Source organism: Mixophyes fleayi, chromosome 4 (genome assembly GCF_038048845.1).
Source record: "Mixophyes fleayi isolate aMixFle1 chromosome 4, aMixFle1.hap1, whole genome shotgun sequence".
In the NCBI taxonomy this organism is placed as follows: Eukaryota; Metazoa; Chordata; class Amphibia; order Anura; family Limnodynastidae; genus Mixophyes; species Mixophyes fleayi.
The window spans coordinates 100784598-100808579 of NC_134405.1; the positions used below are offsets into that span (position 1 = coordinate 100784598).

The following is a 23982-nucleotide window of genomic DNA, read 5'->3' on the forward strand; positions in this document are numbered from 1 at the left end:
AGAGGAGAGCTTCATTACTAATTGTCATTGCTGAAATAGAAATAATAGGGCTGGCAGTGTTGTTCTTAATTTGCAGTCACATTGTACTGTGTTATCAAAATGGATTTACAGCAGTACACAGAAGACCAGGAGCACCAAGCAGCTGCTGGCACCAGTCATGATTATAGTAATCCCTCTTCGTCATCTGCTAAATCCTATGTTAAAGTGCATAGTATTTTTAATTCAGGGAAACAAAAATGTAAAAAAACACCTTTTACCTTGGTAAAAAAAAAGACCTGTAATCCAGGCAAAGTTATCTGCAGAGAACAATAAAATTGCCAGCATGCCATTCTACACATGCAGTGGCAAGGAAAGAATGAGGCCTTCGCCTTTCTCTATGAGTGCTAAGTCTGCAACTGTCACTGAGGCATCTTCTTGTGAGGTCAATCATGACCAAGCAAGACCTTGTCATTCTGACTCCAAAAGTGGTGTCCAAATACTTTTACATGTAAAAGCCGAGCTGTAAGAAAACAGTAAGGCATTAGAGGAAAATGTATGTTCAGATTCAGAAATTACACAATTCCCTGGATTGGTCTTGGTCTGATAAATGCATTTATCCTGAGGGGGATTCAGCGCTCGTCGCAATGTATTAGCTGTAGAATTACCACAGTTATCCAAGGAACAGTTAGAGCGAACAAATGAACCATAACTGAATTCATGATCCAAGGACAATTCCATCTTGCACCACTTTTCTTTACTACCACTGCTGTGTGGCAATGTTTCCTAGATGTGCTATGAACTGCCGTGTGTTTGAGTCATTGCTCTGTCACTTAGCATCCAGCCAGGTCGCTGCAGTCTTTGTTTGAAAGTGTATGAAAATAATATTGTGACCTGTGAGGTGGTCAAAATTGACTGCAAATGACTTGAAATTAGTGCTATTGAGGCTAATAATAATAATGTAGTAGGAAAAAAAGCAAAAGTCTGTGATTTTAGCAACAAAAAAAAAGGGATTTTAGAAAAAAAAAATTGAGATCCAAAACCAAAACACGCAAGGGCGGTTTTGCCAAAACCAAAACACGAAGTTAATCCAAATCCAAAACCAAACCCAGAACACGGGGGTCAGTGAACACCTCTAATCACGAGAGTGAAAGAAGATAGGGACTGACTTTATTACAGTGTTAGTTTTTTGTGCTTAAAATGCAACCCATTAAAAGTATAGGAGAACATTAACAGGACCAGATCTCCGCCAGCTAAGAGCTTGTGCAAAAAGCAAGACTTTTTTGTAGAGTGGAAATATTCCTGGGCCCAGGGGCAGGCTGGGCTCGGGGGACAGGGGGCATCTGCCCCGTTCCAGTCCCATAGTGGCCTACCTTTGGCTGGACCATTGGGTCACCTGCCTCTTTCTTCCCTTTAAAATGTTTCTAATAGGCTGCTGAGTCAAGTCTTGCCCTCTGGGCTAAAATTTGTCAGCCCTCCCCTGCCTTGGCTCCTCTGCACAGCAAAGAAAGTCCCTAACAATGCACCCTCTCCACCTCTTTATTTCATTTTAATAACCCTTGTTTTGCAAATTGAAATCTCATTTTTGCACTAGTCGGCACAACTAAGGGTCCTGGTGCTCCATACTTTGGAGCACCAACTCTTCCCATGAGCCACTGCAAGCACCTTGTCCTCTGCCACGATCACACCACCATTGATCCACAAATCCATGTGCTTTGGTGGAAATCTAGGCACACATGCGCAAATCTAGGTGTATGGCAACACCAAGGAGGTTTTTTTGCTTTGTATCAGCTATTTTGTTTTTCATAATGAGGCCCGATATGTGCACGGAGAAACCAATGTTTTTAAAATATTGAATAAGATACAGTTCCTTTCTCAGCTTGTGAGAAAGTTAGTGTTTAGATGTAAGTTTGCACTTAAGAGCACATGGGTTGTGTACAAGTACAGCTATGGTGTCAGCATACCATGTAAAATACGTATGCTGGAGAAGAATACATTTAATGTATATCATACACACCTTAAGTGTATCATACTGTAGAGAGATGCCTGTCATTTGCATCAATTTGATGATGATGAAGACTGGCCTGTTAATGTGTTTGTAAATTAAAATAAAACAAAAATGTGCCCCCCCTGCCAAAGAGTAGCAATTTCAGGGGACGACGAGTGTTAGATCCTCCCCTCAAGATTTGGCTGGTCACACTATAACAGGGAAACCTGCAACATGGGGTCCCCATCTCATGATATTAACCAGTATTTGGCTTTTTTACATATGGAGGAGGGGGGGAATTTTTGGCAGCCCAGTTCGCCTGTTTGACATTATGAAAGAGGAAACCCATGTTGCGGATTTCCCTGTTTTAGTGTCTCAAGGTCAGCCTGTGCTGGTACCAGATTTTTCAGGGGTCCCATGCTGTATTTCCCCATTAAATATCTGCTATCACTCTAAGCTATGAGCTCTAGTGCTGGTAGCACCTTTGGAAGGGGCTGCTTGCAAGGTCTATTCTGATGAATTTACCTTAGTCTCTCTTGGTGTGTGTGTGTGTGTGTGTGTGTGTGTGCGTGTGTGTGTGTGTGTGTGTGTGTGTGTGTGTATGTTAGAGAACTTAAGCTGGGTAGACACTGCAGTTTTTTCAGCCAAATATCGGGCCAATCACCCGATAAACGACTGCTCGGCCAGTTATCGCATTAGTGTGTATACTTACACGATGAACGACAGTCGTTCCAAAGTATCGATAGTCGTTTCATTTGGTTGGTCGTACTGTTTAATAATTTCGTTCCGATCACCTTACGATCCTGCACACTGCACACTGCACAGTGACAGCCCCTATGGTACCCGGAGGAATCAGTGACAGTTACCCCTGCCCCAGTTACCAGGCTGCTTGCTGTGAAATATATAGTATAGTATTGATATTCTAAGTAGTACAGTGCTAACAAGTGGTTTGAGAAGCGAGTGTTTTCTGTCACTAGAGTATTAGAAATGACACAGACAAATCTCCAGTAATGCAGTAACGTTAGAATGCCAAAAATCTGCAAAAGGTTATAGGACACTGTTTTCTGTGTCTTCTGCTGATTTATTCCTCTGCACATGGTTTGGCACAACAATACCCAAATTTTGGGTCTGTTTCAGTTCATAAAGATTATTTCATTCATGCGCCTGTCACTTGCCCCGATCCTGGATCAGCATGAGTTTCAGGGAGACTTGTTCCTGTATAATGCTTTTATGGAAGAGGATGAGTATCTTGCCACCACGGAGACTGTCATCAGCATGGTACAAGAAAGTACACTTTTACACTATTTCTAGAGATGGTCACTGACCCCCGTGTTTTGGTTTTGGATTCGGTTTTGGATCTGGATTACCGTCGTGTTTTGGTTTTGGTTTTGGTTTTGCAAAACCGCCATTGCGTGTTTTGGTTTTGGTTTTGGTTTTGTTTGGTTTTGTTTTGCTATTTTGTTGGAAAATCCATGTTTTTGTGCCTAAAATAACCCAATTTAGTGCTCCAACTGTTTTAGAGATAAGTAATCTAATTGTTGAGGTAATAAATCATCCAAAAAAACAGTTTAATTCTTTGTTGGTAGGCCTTCATTTATTCTACACACAAAACAGATTGTCTTCCTCTCCATCTATGCATATTGGCAATGCAGCCATCGTCTTTGGATGTATATTACACCCTACACTTATACTTAAATATGTAAAGAAATGGAAAAAGACAGTTTGCTTTCTGTCTCTATAGGCCCCCCTCCACTTTTTTAAAAAAAAAAAAAAAATTCAGCCATTATAGACTGTACAATATTAATTGACATGGAGAAAGCCAGTTTGGTTTCTGTCTCTCTAGGCCCCCCTCCACTTGTATAAAATACTAATAAATTCAGCCGTTATAGACTGTACAATAAAAATTGAAATGGACAAAGGCAGTTTGGTATCTGTCTGCATCAGATCCTCTCTCCACTAGGAGTAAAATAGAAAACTATTCAGCCGTTATATAATCTAGAATATAAATAGAAATTGAGAAAGGCAATTTGGTATCTGTCTGCATCATAATCATCAACATCATCATTAGCGCCCTCGTCGCCTACACAAATCTCCCCCTCATCCTCTTCTAATTCCAAAGTGGCATCCTCAATTTGGGTATCACCGGCTACACTCGGGCTATTAAGGCACACATCAGCAGAATGCTCACGATTAGACATCCCACTGTTGGATGGACTCTCTACAGGGATTGTTGTCATTTGGGAATCAGAGCAAACATTCTCCTCTAATGCCTTACTGTTATCTTGCAGCTCGGCTTTGACGCGTAACAGTAGTTGTGCACCAATTGTAGGCTGGGTAACTTTTTGGGATCTGCCACTAATAGCCAAAGGTGAAGGCTTCATTCTCTCTTTGCCACTGCGTGTGTAGAATGGCATGCTTGCAATTTTTTTTTTATTGTCACTTAACTTTTGCTCAGTTACACTTCTTTTTCGCTTCAATACAGTAAAAAAAATTTTGTTTTTTGTTTTTTGCACTAATTTGGAAACACTCTGTTGTTTGACATCGCCTTGGCCAGATGACGTACTGGGAACACTAACATCAGAACTGGTGACAGAACCTGGTTGCTCATTCTGATCATATGTGGACTGCTTTGAATCCATTCTGAGCGCAAAGCACTGGGGAGTGCTAAAAATTATTTGGTAGATACTGCTGACAGGTATGACTTTTGACAGCCAGAAATATTAATGCACAATTAGGGAGGACACCCCAAAAGCACTGAGGTGTGCTACAAATTATTTAGTAGATACTGCTGACAGATATGACTTTTGACAGCCAGAAATATTAATGCACAATTAGGGAGGACACCCCAAAAGCACTGAGGAGTGCTAAAAATTATTTAGTAGATACTGCTGACAGATATGACTTTTGACAGCCAGAAATATTAATGCACAATTAGGGAGGACACCCCAAAAGCACTGAGGAGTGCTAAAAATTATTTAGTAGATACTGCTGACAGATATGACTTTTGACAGCCAGAAATATTAATGCACAATTAGGGAGGACACCCCAAAAGCACTGAGGTGTGCTACAAATTATTTAGTAGATACTGCTGACAGATATGACTTTTGACAGCCAGAAATATTAATGCACAATTAGGGAGGACACCCCAAAAGCACTGAGGTGTGCTACAAATTATTTAGTAGATACTGCTGACAGATATGACTTTTGACAGCCAGAAATATTAATGCACAATTAGGGAGGACACCCCAAAAGCACTGAGGAGTGCTAAAAATTATTTAGTAGATACTGCTGACAGATATGACTTTTGACAGCCAGAAATATTTATGCACAATTATGGGGGACACCCCAAAAGCGCTGGGGAGTGCTAAATATGAAGAAAAAATAATAAACCTCTATCCTCCTCTCTGCACTAGCGATTTTGGTTAGAGCAATTGCAAGAACAATATTGTATTCTCTGTTCCTGCTCTAATTAGCCTATGACTACACCCTGCTCTCTCCCTGTCAAATGGCGATGGATTGCTGTGGAGGCGTGTATTTATAATGTTGAAGTATCGCGAGAACCGAGCCCCGAGATCCGACGACGTCACAATGACGTTCGGCCTCGATTTGGATTCGGAATGGGCTGGAGAGTACCGAGCTGCTCAGCTCGGTACTCGGATACCCAAAGTTCGGGTGGGTTCGGTTCTCGGAGAACCGGACCCGCCCATCTCTAACTATTTCTTCACTTTCTCCCGTTGTGACAGCAGAGATTGCTGTCTTAGATATGCCGGACAAGGTTTAGGAGATGCTTCTGCAAGAGCTGTAAGAAATTCTTCTATGCAAACTGCTGAAGGGAGTTAAAAAGTATCCTCGAGCTAATTAAATATTGACAGCTCTATAGTGCAGATGATTCCTTTTAACCCATTGTGACAGCTGCCCAACTGAGCATGAAGATTTTGCGCAGGATGTGTCATGTGTGTGACAGGTGTGCTATACATATGTGTATATATTATAAGTGGGCATAGCCAGGCTTCACCTGAGGGTTTTACAAAGCTGTAAGGAAGCACATTACTTTTATGTATAGCAGAAACAATGCCACTTTCAACTATAAGTTTCATAAGCATTCAAACATATGTAATGTGTTCCGCTATTCACGTGTTTCTCTGGTAGTAATGAAGATTTATTTCACTTTTGAAATATAAAGGATTAAAAGTCTGAGGGGCCTCTCCTATATAACGATGGTTTTTGTTATTTATGGCCAGGCAAGATTTATTGCACCATGCACCGTAGCTGTAAACGTGGCATTAAAACATAGACACACTTGCTCCTTACGGCATATTACAATGACAGCACATGAAAGGAGAGAGTCAGGCAGCGTAGGAGGGCAAGGGAGGCAGAAATTCACTACTATGCATTATTACAAAATAAAGCAACATTTTTGTTACATCAGGAAAGGAAGTATCATTGTAGCAAGATGCGATTTACAATGTGGCAGTTTGGATACACTTATAAAACAATAGCAGAACAATACTATAATATGCTGTTAAATACTTCAGTGATAGAAACAGTTTGGTGCAAGCAATCCAGTGTTACTACACACTATAATTGTGACTTAATGCAACTCTGGGAATATAATTTTAGAAATGTGGAGTTCAAACAAAGGTAAAGTTGGGTCTCGGCATCAGCTCCCTGCAGTTTATTAGATCCCTTGTAAAGCTTACAGTCTTATTGCGATAAAAAAACCTCACTGCTGCTGCATTTGATGCTGAGGAGGTGTTTAGCTGGGTACCAGGAGAGGACACTATAGAGAGACACTATGCTGCTACTTCTCAGCTGGTAGTTAATGACAGATGAATAGCACCGATCTGGAGGTAATCGAGTGTAGTGTGTACCCATGTATTGGCATGCTGATCGGGACTTTTTTTTTTTTGTCGTTAGCTAAATTGGTAAAATATCGTATTGTTAGAATTTTGTAGTAGGGTGTACCTAGCTTTAGACTGTATGCTCCAATGGGGCAGGGACTGATGTGAGTGAGTACTCTGTACAGCGCTGCGGAATTAGTGGAGATATATAAATAGCAGATGATGATGATGATCTTGAACCAGGGGTCGAGCACCCACAGCATACGCCACCCAACAAGCATAGGTAACAGGTGCATGAACATGCCTTTACTGTACTTGGCCTATGCTTGCCCAAACCCTTCCATCCTCTGTTACGCCTCTCAAAGCGTACTAGTTAGTAAGTGTAAGAGGCATCTGAGTCTGCATAGGGCTTGTGCTTACACTTTTTATTTTTGCACTTGTGCAGTAGGGAAGTGTGTATTTGGTGCAAAAAATCACTTGCATCCAACTCTGCATGAGCCCCTAAGAGATTTATAAGTAGATGTATTTGAAAATGTTAATGAAAAATGTATTCCCAAATTTAAATTATATTTAACAATTAAATCACTGCTGTGATTAAGATATGTAGCCACAAACACTAACTGCCACGTGTAGCCTCTTAAATAGGAGGTTTTTGACTTAGACAAAAATTTCAACCATCTCTTTTAAAACATTGGACACTGAACAAATTACACCTTTTTATTGTCAGTTAAGGATATATTCTTCCCTTTATTGTAGTTCCCATTTAATGAACTGAATACGGTTTGATAGTGGATAACATATACTTTATCCAATTGCTTATTGTCTCTTTTATAAATTAAATTAAGCAATGTTTATACTAAAATATACACATAACAGATGCATTGAAAGGATATGCCATGATTCATGTGCTCAAGAGACTGTGCAGAATGATGTAATCATTAAACTATTGTTCCTCATGTTCCGTAGGAAATCCTATTGTATCTCATCACAAGCCATTACTGAGACGACAGGCACGTGTTGACTACAGCTTAGATACAACTGCAGAAGATCCGTGGGTCAGAATTTCTGATTGTATTAAAAACCTGTTCAGTCCCAATATAACTGAAGACCACAGCCTAATGGATCTAGATGGAAACATCAGCACAGGAGAGGATAGCTCATCACTTACTCTTATAGACAGAGGACATCAACAAACTCAGGGTGGTGACTCCAGTTCTCAGATGTGCAGAACTGAAGATATTAGTAACTTGAAAAAAGGACCACCCGTGGCCCCCAAGCCAGCCTGGTTTCGCCAGAGTTTGAAGGGATCTAAGAATACAGACCGAACATCAGACAGCACTTGTCTTGTTAAGTCCAGGGAACTTAGTAATAGTTTTAGGCCACAAGTTTCAAGCAGGACATCATCAATCAAACAGAAGATAAGTTCATTTGAAACTTTTAGTACACCGCAACCAATAACAAAAGGGAATGATAGGCCCAGCAATCGATCTCCAGTGCAACATGAAAAACCAGCTAACAAGGAAGTAGAGGTAGAATGTGTAACCGTTTCTTTCAACAAAGTAACTGTGAACTCAGTTGAAAATCAAGTTAAAGAAATTAGTGATCCTCAGATAGTTTATCCTAAACCCGTGGAAAAGAAGGAAACCAAAGTGTCTTCTTCTCCACCAAAGATCAACTTGTTCAGCAGAAGAAGCAGCAGTACCAGTAATGAAACACAGCTTCACTCTTCATATATAGAGCTCACTGAGCCATTACCATACAAGGCTCCAAGTCAAAGATCAAGGAGTTACCCACTGACCTCCTCTGCATCAACGGATAACACAAAGATAAGTGAGAACTGCAGCAAGATATACTCTATTAGCAACCAAGTGTCTTCTGCCCTGATGAAATCTTTGTTGACTTTCCCTCAGTCTTCACACTTACAGGGCATTGATCCCTGGCAAACTGAGGCCACCACAGCAGAAGAAAGTCCATCCAACTCATTGACTGAAAACCATCACTTGGATACTGGATTCTCTGTGAAGTAAGAAAGCATGTGGCACAAAGTACACTAAAGGGACATAGCCCTACACACTAAAGTGTATAGTTGACACTTTCACATAAACAAATGCAGTGGTGAAAAGCCATACAGGCTTGCATATGAGCTGCCACAAACAGAACACTGCATGACAATATTTCAAGCTAAATCAATAGGCCCCACATATTATAGTGGACTTACATATATCAAGTTAGAGAATTGCAGTGATCATGTTGCTTTATCCACATTACATAATATGTGAATGAGCATTAAACTGATAAAATATATGAAACAGAAATCAAGTTTCACATTAGAAAGGCTTTTAGACTGTAAATCAGGTGACAGACAAGCTTACAGATAAGTTACAACAATGAGGCATCCATTAACCTTCCTACAGGACTTGGGACACCATAGTGATTAGCGAGCTACTCTTCTAGTAACACAAGTTGGCTGGTTCAAAGATGTCAGTGTTCTAAAACTATTTTCACATTTGTCAATACATTTACATAACTGTTACTGTAAACAAAATCTACTTATATAGTTCATACACTTATAAAATTTGCTATATAAATTGAGTGGGACAGAAGAGTTACCTGTTAAAAAAAAAAAGCACTAAAATTGGAATTTTCTAATATGAACCATGACGTTCTGATGTTCTACTGCATCTGTTAAAAAGTAAAGTATTACCTTCCAACTCCATTACAGGCAACTGAAGACCCTCCCATATCTTTAGGACAATGCCCTAATGGGACTCGATACAGGTCATAAAAGCTATGAACACAGTCATTTTAGCTAGTATGACATCACCATGTATGAGTACATCAATTCACACAGCGCATTACTGCAAAGCAAGTCTCCCTTAGTTTGCTATGGCAGCCTAGCGCAGAGGAGCGACCTTTTTACTTAAGTATAAATAGTCCAGTAATTTTGAGAATATTATTATCAAGTGTATTAATACACTGCCATTAACATATTAAAGTCAAATAGTAACTTGTTTTTTAATTTAATATGCAATTTTAAAAAATGACTATCTAAATCCAAAGCTAAGTTTTAAAGTTAAACCCTCATCACCACATATAGTAAAATCATACGGGTCCTATGCTTAGGACCTAAACAGTTCAGGAGATACTTGGCCCTCTGCCTAGGAGCAAACCAAAAAGAAGGGAGCAAACTTGCTCTTGGAGAAATCCTGTTGTAATGCCAGGTTTGCAAATGTATTTATTTTATTTTTTCTGCATGCAGGAAAAATTCTAGCTAGTTACACAAATACTGGACAGCTTTATTTTTACACTGCAGTTTAAAGTTGAGATAGGACATGTCCCCTTCTGACTGTAAGTCTGTCGAAACATTTTAAATTTGCAGCGCAACATGGTTTTGTCAAGGTGCAAATTTGTTCCTTTTTGAATTGCTCAAGATGAGGCTCAAACGGTGCAGTTGTCAGAAATAACAGTAGCTCTGTTTAACCAGCTTCTGTCTCACAATCCAGCATAGTGTAGTTTCCCTAACTGGGGGAACATTAGTGGCTATCTTTAGATGATAAAGACATCCTTTGTATGGAGCAAGCATCTATTTTGGAGATTTTGCTTTGCTTTTCTGGATATCTGTGTGTAAACCAAACTGGTGTGGATGTGGCTAGTGACAATGTGTAGCAAATCAGAGCATTAACCCTTAAGCTAACAACCAGCGTGCTGATGCAGAGTTGGCCGTTATTGAGCACCAAATCAAAGATGGATCCAAAAGCATAATATTTGCAGGTGCAAGAAAGAAAGCACCTATCAGCCTCAGCAGAGCATTCACAAATAGCCAATCACAAGCAGTTCTCAACCGTCATCATCATCTGCTATTTGCATCTGTCCTTGACCACTTGCAAACAGCATGGCTTGGGTAACACACCCCTACTGTACTCGGTCTATGAATGCCCCTTCCCCATCCCTCCTCTCCAGGCACAAGCGAGCGTAATTGCCAGAATCACAGAAATCTCCATAGGTGCACATGCGTGTGTACACTTCCTTCTATCCCAGTCAGTGAACAGCTCATTAACATATATTGAAAATGTATGTTTTAAAGCATCATTATGATCATTCAGGTCAAACAACAATGTACCAGAGAACAAAAGCCATTTTAAAGTGTGTCGGTCCATGTGTTCCCTGTTTTAAAGTTGTCAGGGATAGAACAACCTATAGTCAATCATATCAGCTGAGTGTTGACAGCAGCACAGATTTCAGGAGATGAGTGTCTTCGCTCTGTTGGCGGTAGTCCATTCATGTGATTGTGTAAGTGAGGACAGGGCTGCATATGGCAGGGGCTGTATATGATGTAGGAGGAGTAAAAGAGGGAGGTCTCAATGCTGGGTTCCCTAACATTCATTTATGGTGGAAGGGTAAATATCTTTTATACATAAAATTAAAATAGAGGAATTGCCTTTTAACAACAGATTGGAGGTGTCAAATGTACTTCCTGGGTACATAAGATAACCTCAAATTCAGTTCTAATAATCCTCCTTATGTAATATTATATACGCCACAATTATGACACTTGAAATAAATTAACTTATTTTGCATCTTTGGATTTTGTGTGCAGAGCTTAGTGCATTTGAAAGCCGCCATAAGCATGTTAAACCAATTTAAAAAGTGGACAATTTTATAGCACATTCACGAACAAGCTTAAGCTTGTGCTGGACATAAATTTAAAAATGGCACAAAACATGGTACTCTAATTTAAACTTTTCTTCTCAGACAGCATTATGTAGATTTGGACGTACCCCAATTTGTTTGCAATAGATACGTATTTCCTTACTGAGCACGTGTACCAAGAATTTATCCATATTATGCCTGGGGAGGTGAAATGGGGCAGGGAGGTGTAAGCTGAGTAAATTCGGGCATGTTCACGTAAGTGCGACATATTTTGGCATGGCCGCATCCCCTGGCATTCTTCTTAAGAGGCCCATATCTTGTGGGTACTGGAGGTTTGCTGCAGATACGTAGTGTTGATGATGAGGACCACCAGCTGTCTAGCAACTTCTGATTGGCTGCTAGTGTCATCTATTCGCTTTATTTATTTGTCATTTCCATTGGGATTACTGCAGTAAAGAAGATTGCCACTGGACAATGGCTGTGGATGTGTTTGTATTTCATAACAATTTATATGGAAAAGGCAGGTTTTGCATTTATTATAACTCAAATCAGTATTCTCTCATGTATGTGACACATCATCACATTATTATATTATGTACAAATAGGGTAATGCGGCTTTAGTATTTACTACTACTAATGCTGTCAAGCCACATCTCTACACTGTCGTTACGTGTAAGTATACATACTTCTATGCCTGATATATACGCCTGGCGCAAATCCTATTGTATTGGAACTGACTGCATCTTCAGATGCATCCAACTCAACATACACACTTAAAAACTCTTTTTTGGCCCTATCAATCCACATTAAAGTATGTATTTAATTATATTAACTCTTTGAGCTCATAAGATCTATTGACTATTTAGGTAATCAACTGTGGCTCTCCAGATGATGTTGAATTATAAGTCACAGGGCAACAACCAGAGAGCCACAGGTTGCCGAAACTGATTTAATCAAATAAACAATGTTGTTTGCACTTGATTAAAATTCCCTCCATTACAATGTTTTTGACCCAATAATGTTCTTTTTACCAAAGCCTTTCTGAGTTAAAGGGGTACGGAGCCGGGCAGCCCGATAAAGAGAAGGAAGAGAATGTCTTCGAGGCGACACTCTGCTCGCCTTCCACAACAGCAAATACTAGTCAGTCTGTCATTTCTCTACTTCCCCTCCAAGAACTGGCGCAGCTAATAGAGGAAGTCAAAGAGCTGGATGAGGAAACACTGAAGGTCTGAAATTCTGTTTAAAACTATTGTGAACTTGTTTACGTTTTGTTGCTGTATTTTCCCCAAAATATAACTATATATTGATTATAAGTGACATTAGAGAGTATAAGTAGTACATAAAGGTACATATAATTGTGCAAGATGTGGAGTTTCTCCTCTATAATAATGTTTCTTATATTTTCCTGCGAAATCCTTAATACAGTATGAGATTTCTAAGCATATTATTGGAGACAGGGGGATTTTGTTCCTGCATTACACCCCCATCTCCGGACCTCGACTGTGAGTGCAGCGATGGGGCCAGTCCCTGTGATCTATACAAACAGCATTCAAATGTGAATATTGTGTGTACCATACAGCAGTGTCAGGTTATATCTGCAGCTCTCTACGACCTTGATATAGAGCACAAATATTAAGTATCATTGGAACAATTAAACTAACACATTCCAGGGTGATTTTCTGCCAATGCTCTAAGTATGTAAAAGTTACTATGGGGAGAATGATAGAAACACAATATCCTGTGATCTGTGTCAATGCTAATGCCTGAAAAATAGAAAGTCTTCTATTTCAATATGCTACAAAAATAGACCACTATAAATCCCGATGCAACAACCAAATTAACCACCACACACACCCACACTGTATACAGTATGTATAATAGACTTTAATAAATTAAGAAATTAAACATAGATTTGCTGCAAAACTTACAAAGTGAGTCTTGAGGGTGTTCATTTATAATGAGTTATACCTCTGCTGTTCAAGGTTTTCCAAGTGGGCATATTATGGGCATGCATAAAAGGTTATAACACTACATGTAACTCCCCTCAATTTGTTACATTATTGCTCCAATGAAAATTATTTACCATATTCACAATGTGAACACATGCTCAGTTTTTAAGTGCAATTCCACCTTTGTGAAACTTTAATATGTCCATTTGTACACAACCTCCTTTCACCTCATCCTAAATGTATTGTTTACAATTTCATTTGGTGATTTTCAGCAATGCCTTTGTCATTGTTTTAAGACTTTTATTATCTGTGTCATGTCCCATGGCAGTGAAAATAAATAAATAACTGTATCAAATGATATACCGTACATATATGGTTGAAAAGCATACTGTAGGTGGAGGCTAGAAAGAATCTAAAACACATTCTGTAAAAGTTGCAGGGGGGTTGCACAAGGCTGTACATTTTTTGTGTATATGCCACCTGAATGTGATTGAATGCTACATAAATTGTATGGTATTACATTTATGTTTTGCCTGTGGTGATCTTGAATTATTCTTATTTTCATGGTAATTATGCATACTAGAAATCAGTTATCTCTTTCCTGTATAATACCAAGACACTTGCAATAAATGATCTTGCACTGATGCATCATTAGTGAGTGCAGGTGCAGAATGCAGGCCAGGACTCACCGCAATGTCTGATGAGCCACAGTGCTGCTATCTCTGTTCTTTCTTACCTTCACAACCCACATAAAGTGGCACTGATAATACTGGAGCTGTACCCCAGCCAAATGTGTCAGACAGTCCAAAAATGTTTGGTGTTTTCTATCAAATAAGCAAATAGTCTCTAGTACTGCAAAAATAAGCACTGCGCTGGTAATGCAAAAATAACTTTGCATGTTTCCCTGATACAGCAATTTGATGACATCCATGTTGTGGTCCTACACAAAGAAGAGGGCACTGGTCTAGGCTTTAGCCTGGCTGGAGGACTTGATCTGGAAAACAAGGCGATCACTGTACGTACTCACACAATGACATTCTAAGTTTCATGTGCCGTTAGTCTCGAAATACAGGTTATCATTATGTTATTGGAATGATTTGGGGGTAAATGTATCAAGCTGAGAGTTTTCCTGCGGGCTTGAAAAACCAATCAGATTCTAGCTATCATTAATTTAGTACATTCTACAAAATGATAGCTAGAATCTGATTGGTTGCTATAGGCAACCTCTCCACTTTTCAAACCAGCTGGAAAACTCTCAGCTTGATACATTTACCCCTTGGGCTTAGTTAGAAGTAAGATCAGCAGAGCCTCTGCGTTTCTCTCATTTTTCTTCCTCAGCCCTGTCTCCTGGGTTACGTACATGCTACCCTCTGTATTATCATGACAGCATACACCAGAGCTTTTTAACTAACTTAGCAATTAGATAAAATAATACTAAATAAATTAAAAAAATAAATGCAAGTAAGGAGCTTGGCAGACACAAGAGAGAAACAGTAGACATGGACCGTCTGAGCCTCTTTCTCAGTAAGGCAGTGCTGTGATAAGTATATACTTTGTAAGACATTTGTATTTGTTTTTTGGTACTACAATTTTCTTACTATACAAAGCTGTCATACAAAGATAGCTACATCATTCTTTTCTACATCACATCATTTTTAGATTTGCTGCTCTCTATTCTTTTCAGCAAAGTGTCTTAACAAAAAAATCTGAATCTTGAATATCCAGTTGTTGGTCTAAAAATGGTTATTATTAGGTCAGAATGTTGCCCTAGTACAGGGCTGCTCAACTTCAGTCCTCCAGTACCATGGCAGGCGTGATTAAAGAAATCCTGAAAACATGACCTGCTGGCGGTATTTGAGGAGTGGAGTTGAGCCCTTCTGCCCTAGTAGTTATTAAATGTAATTCTTGTTTCAGGTGCACAGAGTTTTTCCTAATGGGCTGACTTTTCAAGAAGGAACAATTCAAAAAGGAGATAGAGTTTTATCCATCAATGGGAAGTCATTGAAAAGTGTCACTCACAATGACGCTGTGGATATTTTGCGCCAGGCTCGCCTTCCCAGACAGGCTGTCATAGTAATAAAGAAAGAAAAAGATGTAGAACAAAGTTTGGTCTTATCAGACTCTGATTTCTGCATGATCACTGATGACACAACACCATCAAGTAAGTGACGAAATATTAGCTGTGTGATATTACATTCTATAAACCTATTGCATGATATTATTATAGATACTTCTTTGGTCTCACTCAGATTGACCTTTTTCTTTTAAATAACCTCACACATTGCATTCCCATCAATTCAGATGTGTTAAAATGACTCTGATAATGCTGCTTCAACAGGGATCATTGATTCCAATGCCAACATATTGTGGTGTCATCACATTGGGGGCCTCACGGGGGAATGGAGGCGTCCTTAGCCCAGGGGCCTCCATTCCCTTAATCCGGCCCTGGGTGTCATGAGCTACAATATTAAACAAGTTTCAAACTACATGCACATGTATAATGTTACATATATTTGCTTAAGCCGAATTTACCAGTGCAGGTACACACGTGTTAGCATAGGGCTCATTGAGAACTCTCCCGTTACAATATATGTTACAGCATAGGTATTACTCCTGTATTTTACAGTAGAACTAATTAGTTGCAATTACATGGTAAATTAGGGGTATATTTACTAAATTGTGAGTTTGAAAATGTGGAGATGTTGCCTATAGCAACCAATCAGATTTTAGCTATCATTTTGTAGAATGTACTAAATAAATGATAACTAGAACCTGATTGTTTGCTATAGACAACATCTCCACTTTTCAAACCTGCAGTTTAGTAAATATACCCCTTAGTGTTGAAAACATACTAGAGAAGTCAAATATCTACATTTCTCTGTATGATCAGTAGATGGATCAACAATAATAATAATAATAATAATAATAATAATAATAAAATTATCCCCAAGAGTAACATGGGGCCTGATTCATTAAGGATCTTAAATGAAGAGGATCCTTATTTCAGTCTCCTGGACAAAACCATGTTACAATACAAGGGGTGCAAATGAGTGTTCTGTTTTGCACATAAGTTAAATACTGACTGTTTTTTCATGTAACACACAAACACTCGATAGCTTATTTGTACACTGAAATTTAAAGTTGATATTTGTGTGCTACATGAGAAAACAGTCAGTATTTAACTTATGTGCAAAACAGAACACTCATTTGCACCCCTTGCATTGTAGCATGGTTTTGTCCAGGAGACTGAAATAAGGATCCTCTTCATTTAAGATCCTTAATGAATCAGGCCCAGGGTTATTTTGCACATACATCAATTACACTGTCCTTTTTGTATTACTTATTGTTAAAGGTGTTCTCTGAATCCTGACAGATTCCGAGGATGCAGCATGTATAATAACAGTTACTCTTGAAAAATCTATGGCTGGTCTAGGATTCAGCTTAGATGGAGGAAAAGGCTCAGTTCATGGAGACAAACCTATTGTCATCAACAGAATATTCAAAGGTGAGGAGCATTTATGTATCAATATTATTACTGTGGAAGACAGATTTAAAAACTAGAACAAATGATAACTGATATAACAGAGTTGCTAATGACTTGACCAAATGTGCATAGTATGAGCTGCTTTGTGGCTGCTGTAGTCATTTTTGGTTGGTAAGAAGAGAGCACCCAGATATAAGATCATTATATGGGTATTGCCTTCTAATATGGGAAAGATAAAGATCCACATTTAGGGAGCAGTTACACCAGTTACATGAGGATTGGTAACAATGACTGCACAATAACTTATTAAGTGTCTAATGGAAACACCGTTATTCTACGATAAAACTTAGCCAGACTGAAATGTTTCCATTTATTCCATCGCTTCTAGTTTACAAGTGGGAACGGTCCTGTCCTATTCTCACTACATGTAATAACTGTTTTGTTGTTTTTTTAGCCCATAGCTCCCAACTGTCCCGTCTGGATAGTCCAAACTGTGACAAGTAACAAACGTTTTGGTTTTCTGAAATAAAACCATCTTAGGAATTATGTATACTACATAAGCGACAACGGGTACTTTTTGAAGCTTTACATTAAAAAGAGCTTACATTCTACATTCTAGATCTCCCTCTAGAATGAAAGCTCTCACGGGCAGAGTCCTCTACCCTATGTCTCATGTCTGACCGGTCTCTGTCTCCCTTGTTTGTCCCTGTCATGTTTTATGCTGAATTGTTTCTGTATGCTATGCAATTTGTTCTGTTAATTGCACCCATGCTTTTATTATGCTCCTCTGCACCCATATACATGTTATTATATCTACTGTTTGTGTTTTCATGTATGCCATATTTGTACTACTATGTTAGGTTTACGGAATCTGTAGCGCCATATAAATAAATGATAATAATAATAATAATATAAAACAGACAAACAAAATAACATTACTGTTTCTGTTTGAGATTATCTCCAAATACCGATAGAGAGCAGTTGTATACTTAGTAGAGGAAACAATGGTTTCTAGGTATTGTTCATCACAGTAATGCAGCAATCACTGTACAAAGAAAACAATACACAATGAGACATAATAATGCTTCCTCCACAAGATGTGCATGTTAGTGTGATAGAGGAGGCTTGTAAATGAGGCATTGTTGAAGTGGAACTAAACCTGAAAATTGTTTTGTTTTAAACCGTATTGCCTTGTAAGCTGGCGAGCAAGGTCCTCTTATCTCCTCGTCTGCCAGTTAATACCCAGCTTTGTTTTATTAATGTTTTTGCTCCCAATTGTAAAACTCTGCAAGATATGCTGGGTTATATAAATAAATATTATTTATTAAATAATTGCTTTCCTTGAATGTCAGAACAGCTCTCAGTAACCAGAAAATAATTCCAGAGTTGCTCACTGGATGTTGACATATTTCTGTAAGAGTCCATACCACATCCTTAGTCACTGACTTTTATTGCAAAATAGACTATTGTGATCAACAATACATGCTGCTGTAAGCTTTTCTTTATACATCCATTATATGTAAACATACTATTTATAATAATAATGGAAATACAAATGGCTCTTTTTATAAGTTAGTTTGCCGGCAGTGTATAAGAGCGCCACCCAATGTAACAAACAGCATCATTACAGCTCTCAGTCAGAACAGAGAAATTACAAAACATAACTCGTAAAACATAACAATAACAAAACATAATATGGAAAACCCATTTTTCATGTGTATGAATGTGTCTCATTCAAGAAGTATTCAAATAAATGTTTTCATTTTAGAAGCTTAGTTCCACTTTTACTGTGCATATTTCTTATTGTAACCGCCCTATTCACCATTGGTGTATGAGTCAGTCCTATACACGTTGACATTTATAGTATAAGTCACTAGTTGTTTGTTTTTGTAGGTGTGTCAGACAAGAATGATGCCGTTCAGCCTGGAGATGAATTACTGCAGTTAGGAAATATCACTTTGCAAGGTTTTACTCGGTTTGAGGCCTGGACCGCCATCAAGACATTACCCAGTGGGCCAGTACAGGCTGTTATTAGGAGAACTAGCACTGCTGGCTCTGTGAACCAATAAGAACAACAACCCGATGGAGGATACATCTTGCAGCACAATGCACAACTAAATTTGTTTCTTCTGCAATGACAGATTATTCACAAGTGGAGGAATTAAAAGGAAAAGACTGTGGCAGTAATCTTCATTATGACACCCGTTATAAAGGAAGCCACACTGCTCATAAACATGGTATATCAAATTAGCAAATACAGTTTTACAATACAAAGTTGATCGATCAGGGGCCTTTCTGCCTCTCCCCAAAACTTCTCTGCTGTTATGTGATAATGACATGTGTGATGTTCTTATACAAACATATAGGCAACTCACGCCTGCATGATTATGACATATCAAAAATAAATCACCTAAGTTCTATTAAAAGGCCAACACACCTAATGGCAGAAGAGTATTTAGACTCTAGAGATGTTGCCCACTGTTCCACTATTTGCTTATGTTCAGATCAGAGACCTTACAATTGGTAACTTCTGGTCAACTTCACCTACTTATTCCTGAACTGGTATATAGAAAATTATATTTAATTAATTTGATCACTTTCTTTGTTGGTTCAGAAGATCACACATCTGTTTATAGAGTACTCCACAGTGAATCCACTGGATACATTCCATGTATGAAAGTCTACAGGAGATTTGACTATGTTTTTGTTTTTGTAAAACTACTCGGAACAGCCAGTGTTAATATTTTTTTTACGTTCTACTGCCCTGAAAAACCCCACAAAATTAACATAAATTTATGCAGAAAATCAGTGCAGCAATTTTCATTAGCAGCTGTCACAGTTTATTGAACTGAATAAATGTTCCAATTACAAATTTAATAGTGCCATAAAATGTCGAAGAAGAGTATGTTTTATGCAAATTAGCAGTATATCCAGCTGCAGATGGAACCTCAGAGTACCCTGCTGTCGTTATGACTAGTTACATTATTTTGCGTTTTGTGTACAGTTATGTAAATTTGAAGCTAGCAGCTATAATATTATGAAATGATAGAATGTTAATATTAAACAAGCATGTAAAGCTATGACATAAGGAGGACGGAAATGTATTAAATAATGGGACTAAACGAATAATATTCAGACAATTAGAAATAGAAAACAAGGCAGTTTTTAAGTCAACAGTTGAATTAGTATTTGTAGATATAGTAGAATGGCCATATTAGCACAGTTACTCAGACTGTTTCAGGTCCTGGTACTGATTCTGAACCAGGGCTTAATTACCCAGTAGGCTGACTAGACTGCAGCCTAGGGTGCAAGGCTTTTTGGGGGCATAATTGTGACAGGGACAGGTATAAACTGAAATTAATTTTAAAATATACAAGAATAGTTGTTCTGCAAGAAAAATGTAAGGTTTTAGTCTAGAAGAATTCCCATGGTAAAGGCTATGGACAAGGAGTCATCATTGGGCAGGCGCTTGAGGATAAGCGAGAAAGAGAGATGAAGTAGCGCTCGTTCATGCCTCTCTTCTGCACCTTAGTTCTGAGTTTAATGAAAACCACAAATACGTGACAAGTGGTGCTGAGTTTAGAAAACAAGGGAACAAAACAATTGTGTGTGTGTGTGTGGGGGGAGGGCGGGGGGTTTGGGGTGAAGGAAATCAGATTTTAAATTAAGGACATGTTCGTTTTTATCTGGTATATTAGCCTGGCGTGTGAAGCGAGGGGGTGCTGCGACCATATTAGCCTGGGGCGACTTGAACCCTTAATCAGGCCCTGTTCTGAACATACATCGTGCAAAACTACAGGTGCCTATATTTCCATGAGAATGCCCATACCTTGGCACTTAACTGTAAGGCATGCACTTGTGTATTGGGAGGATAAGTGTAAGCAGGACAGACAGTACCAAGAGGTGCTTTCAAGAATTCTGTTTAAACCAGAAAATGTTTAAACCACTAGGGATAGAGCTGGATCCCCCACTGCTCTAAATCCCTGGTTATAACCTTGTACCACCATGTAATAAGCCACCACACTATTAATCACACACACTGAACTAGCTATGATATATCTTGGGAAACTGATAAAAGGCTGAATAGTATGTATATATTAACAATACAGGTTGATGTAGGGCATGCACTTAGCAGGCAGTGGGTGTATATGTAATTTACATGCAGTATTAACCCCCTCAATTGCACTATTTCATTCCTTCTGATTATAGTCCACATTTTCCTCCCAAATTCAAAACTACTCCACCAATAACCCTACAGTAATGGCAATATGTGTACATATGCACACATAGGCTTTTTAGTATAGCTATATATGTTTTTTTAGATAGTTTTCAGTGTAGCAGACAGATTGTCATCTCACCATCATCGACGTGGACACAGGAGAGATAGGTACAGTGGTCTGACATTCCCCAACTTAACCAGAAATACTGAATGAGCCTGAGACATGTTTTGCAGGCTATGGATATATAGAGAATATAGAATATTTTTTGTGAAATACAATCATAACTTCCTCTGTGTAAATCATGTGGTTACCCCTGATGGCTACAATTAAATAACAAGTTTACTGCATAGTCATTTTCTTTTTTTGGTTTACATAACGGGTGATTGTAGAACAACAGCCAAAAAATTTAATGTTAAGGACATTAACTTTTGTTACACACAGCCTTATTAATTGGAATATTACGAAGATGTCTGACAGCAGATTAAGTCTAACATTTAGGGATTCAATTCTCAGACCCACACATTATTAGTTACTACGATAATTTCTCTGCAGAATGTTGCTCGCAGCTCATAGAGCCGTGAGCAAAAAATCAGCAGAGAAATTACCGTAGTAATGGTAATAATGCACAGTTCACGTTGCTCTTTAGAACAACACGGCTAATTGAATCTACCTCTTAAAATTAGAATGAGAGGACCACTTCTACTGCATGGATAGATAATTAATGTAGATTAATAAATGAGCTTTAGTTTAAAGGAATGTAACAAAAGTCAGTTTTAAAACCCCTGTGCAACATATGTGTGACATCAACTAAATCTATGCAATATCCTGTTTTCATAAATATTTTATTAATTGTGTGGGTAAATAATACATGTAAATATGTATGGTTTTGTAATTGCAAATAAAAAGTTTCTAATGCATTAATGGTAGCCAAATTGGATCAGTGTGAATAATTAATAACAAATGCATCTGCTTTAGAGTCATTTTAATGTTCTGCTCCTCTTTTGACAGCTTAATTTTAATTTGCAGTAACCTGAGCTGGATTCAAGTTTACCTATCATCAAGCGATAACAAATGTATTTATAATTACAATTCACCTTACCCTTGCTGGTGGCATACAGAATTGCTTACCCTTAGTACTGGAATTCCCATCTTCCAGTGCATAGAGGCCAGGGTTCCAACACACGAGGCTCTCTGGATGTCACTAGGTGTGGGGCATATGCCTCTATTACTGCTGGATTTGAAGCTTGGTAAATATAGATTGATGCCATCTGTAGGTAGTTACACTTAAATAGTTAATGTTAAAAAAACACCTTTAAGATCAGTTACTTATTTCAGGTGAAGCTAATGCAATTAGAAAGTAAATGAGAGGAAAATGAGCAAAACACTGAGGACCTCATTTAGAGTCGGACGCAATGTGCGTCTAAGACATGGAGGAGTGGGAGTGTGCCGCAGCTTGGTAGGGTATTACGAGTGGCATGCAACCCCAGTTGTGTCCCACTCGTAATACCCTACAGAGCTGTGAGCTGTTCCTGCAGCTAGCTAACTACTTGCACCACCTATTTCCTGCTGCACATTTTTAGCCCTTTTTTGAAGTGTGCTGCGTCTGCGCCTCACTGCGTCTAGGACTTACTTACAGGGTCACGCCTTCACTACTCCGCGTTCCGCCCTTTCTCTCGTAGTGAGACGCAAGCTGTCGCAAGTGTTATTTGCAACCAAGATGCAGGCGGATATGGTGCTTGCTGCACATGCGTGATAGTGTTTTTTTAGTTGATGCGCCTAAAATGGACTTTGCGTCCGACTCTAAATGAGGCCCTGACTGGCATGGATCAAGTTAGAAAGATGAGCATCCATGAAATCCATATATATGTTGAAATAGGTGTCATTGATTTCAATGCTTGAATGAATGGCTTGTACACACAAACACTTAATAAGAATTCATGATGGAACAAATTATGTTGCGTCACAGTTTGTCATTTCATCTCAATGACACAGATCTGTGGTTGACTTTATTTAGTCCATAAATTACCTGTTTTTAGCTAGTTACAGAACCTGTTTCATTTACACATGTGCATAATTAAAGAGAATTATTGGAAACTCTGTCTGCACCCGTGGTGTGTCATGAGCTAACACCCATTCAGGATCAATGAAGGTTTCAGAACCAACATCTCAGGTATTGTGTTAGGACTTTACTGTACTGTAATGTACTATAATGCGACTGTACATAATATTTAGCAATAGCAAATTCACTTATCGTTTTCTGTACTTCTAACTTCCCATCACATAGCAATTATAATTATACTTTATTTAACACAGCAAATATGCTTTTCTAGATTATGAATATGGGTATATAAAGGTGAATATGGGTATATAAAGGCTTTTCTAATTGCCGTTTCATTAATCTCCCTTAAGATACTGTGGCACGACACCTTTCTTTTTAAGAAACAACTAAAATAAAACCTCCTCCACTGCATATAAAGTTGTTTATGCATGGTGATCTATTTATGCAGGTGTATTTTGCTTTCACAGGACCTCATTAAGCACATTGGATATTCCCAGCACGCACTTCAATGTACACACTGCCATAAGGCAGATATATCATTAAATAAATGTTTTAAAAAGAAAACGGTGTGCCATCCCCCACCCCCTTTCTTGCGCAGCTTTATCAAACCTAGTCCTTCTAAACTAGGCTGGTAATAGCAAGATCAGGGGGACAAAAAACATGAGTTCCCCCAATGTTACTGTTACCAAAACAGGGCTTGGGTTCCCCCTGTCATAATGCCAAACCACACGGCTTAACACCCTAGGGAGATCAGGCCCGCAAAAAAAATGTGGGACCCCCAGGTTTACCAAGACTTGTGCTTACAGCATTAGGGCT

At 38.7% G+C, this 23982-nt stretch overlaps 1 protein-coding gene across 7 annotated transcripts in view; it reads left to right on the forward strand.

The window, feature by feature from the left end:
- The window catches only part of IL16 (interleukin 16), a 102637-nt gene extending 80604 nt beyond the window's left edge, over positions 1-22033 (forward strand). For all 7 annotated transcript variants that reach the window (XM_075207889.1, XM_075207891.1, XM_075207892.1 and 4 more), the window contains 6 exons: positions 7771-8827; positions 12491-12680; positions 14317-14418; positions 15318-15564; positions 16777-16908; positions 18781-22033. In XM_075207889.1, coding sequence (XP_075063990.1) covers positions 7771-8827; positions 12491-12680; positions 14317-14418; positions 15318-15564; positions 16777-16908; positions 18781-18956 — 1904 coding nt within the window. In that variant the 3' untranslated portion in view covers positions 18957-22033. The remainder of the gene's footprint in view (positions 1-7770; positions 8828-12490; positions 12681-14316; positions 14419-15317; positions 15565-16776; positions 16909-18780) is intronic.
- Positions 22034-23982: the final 1949 nt, after the last annotated feature.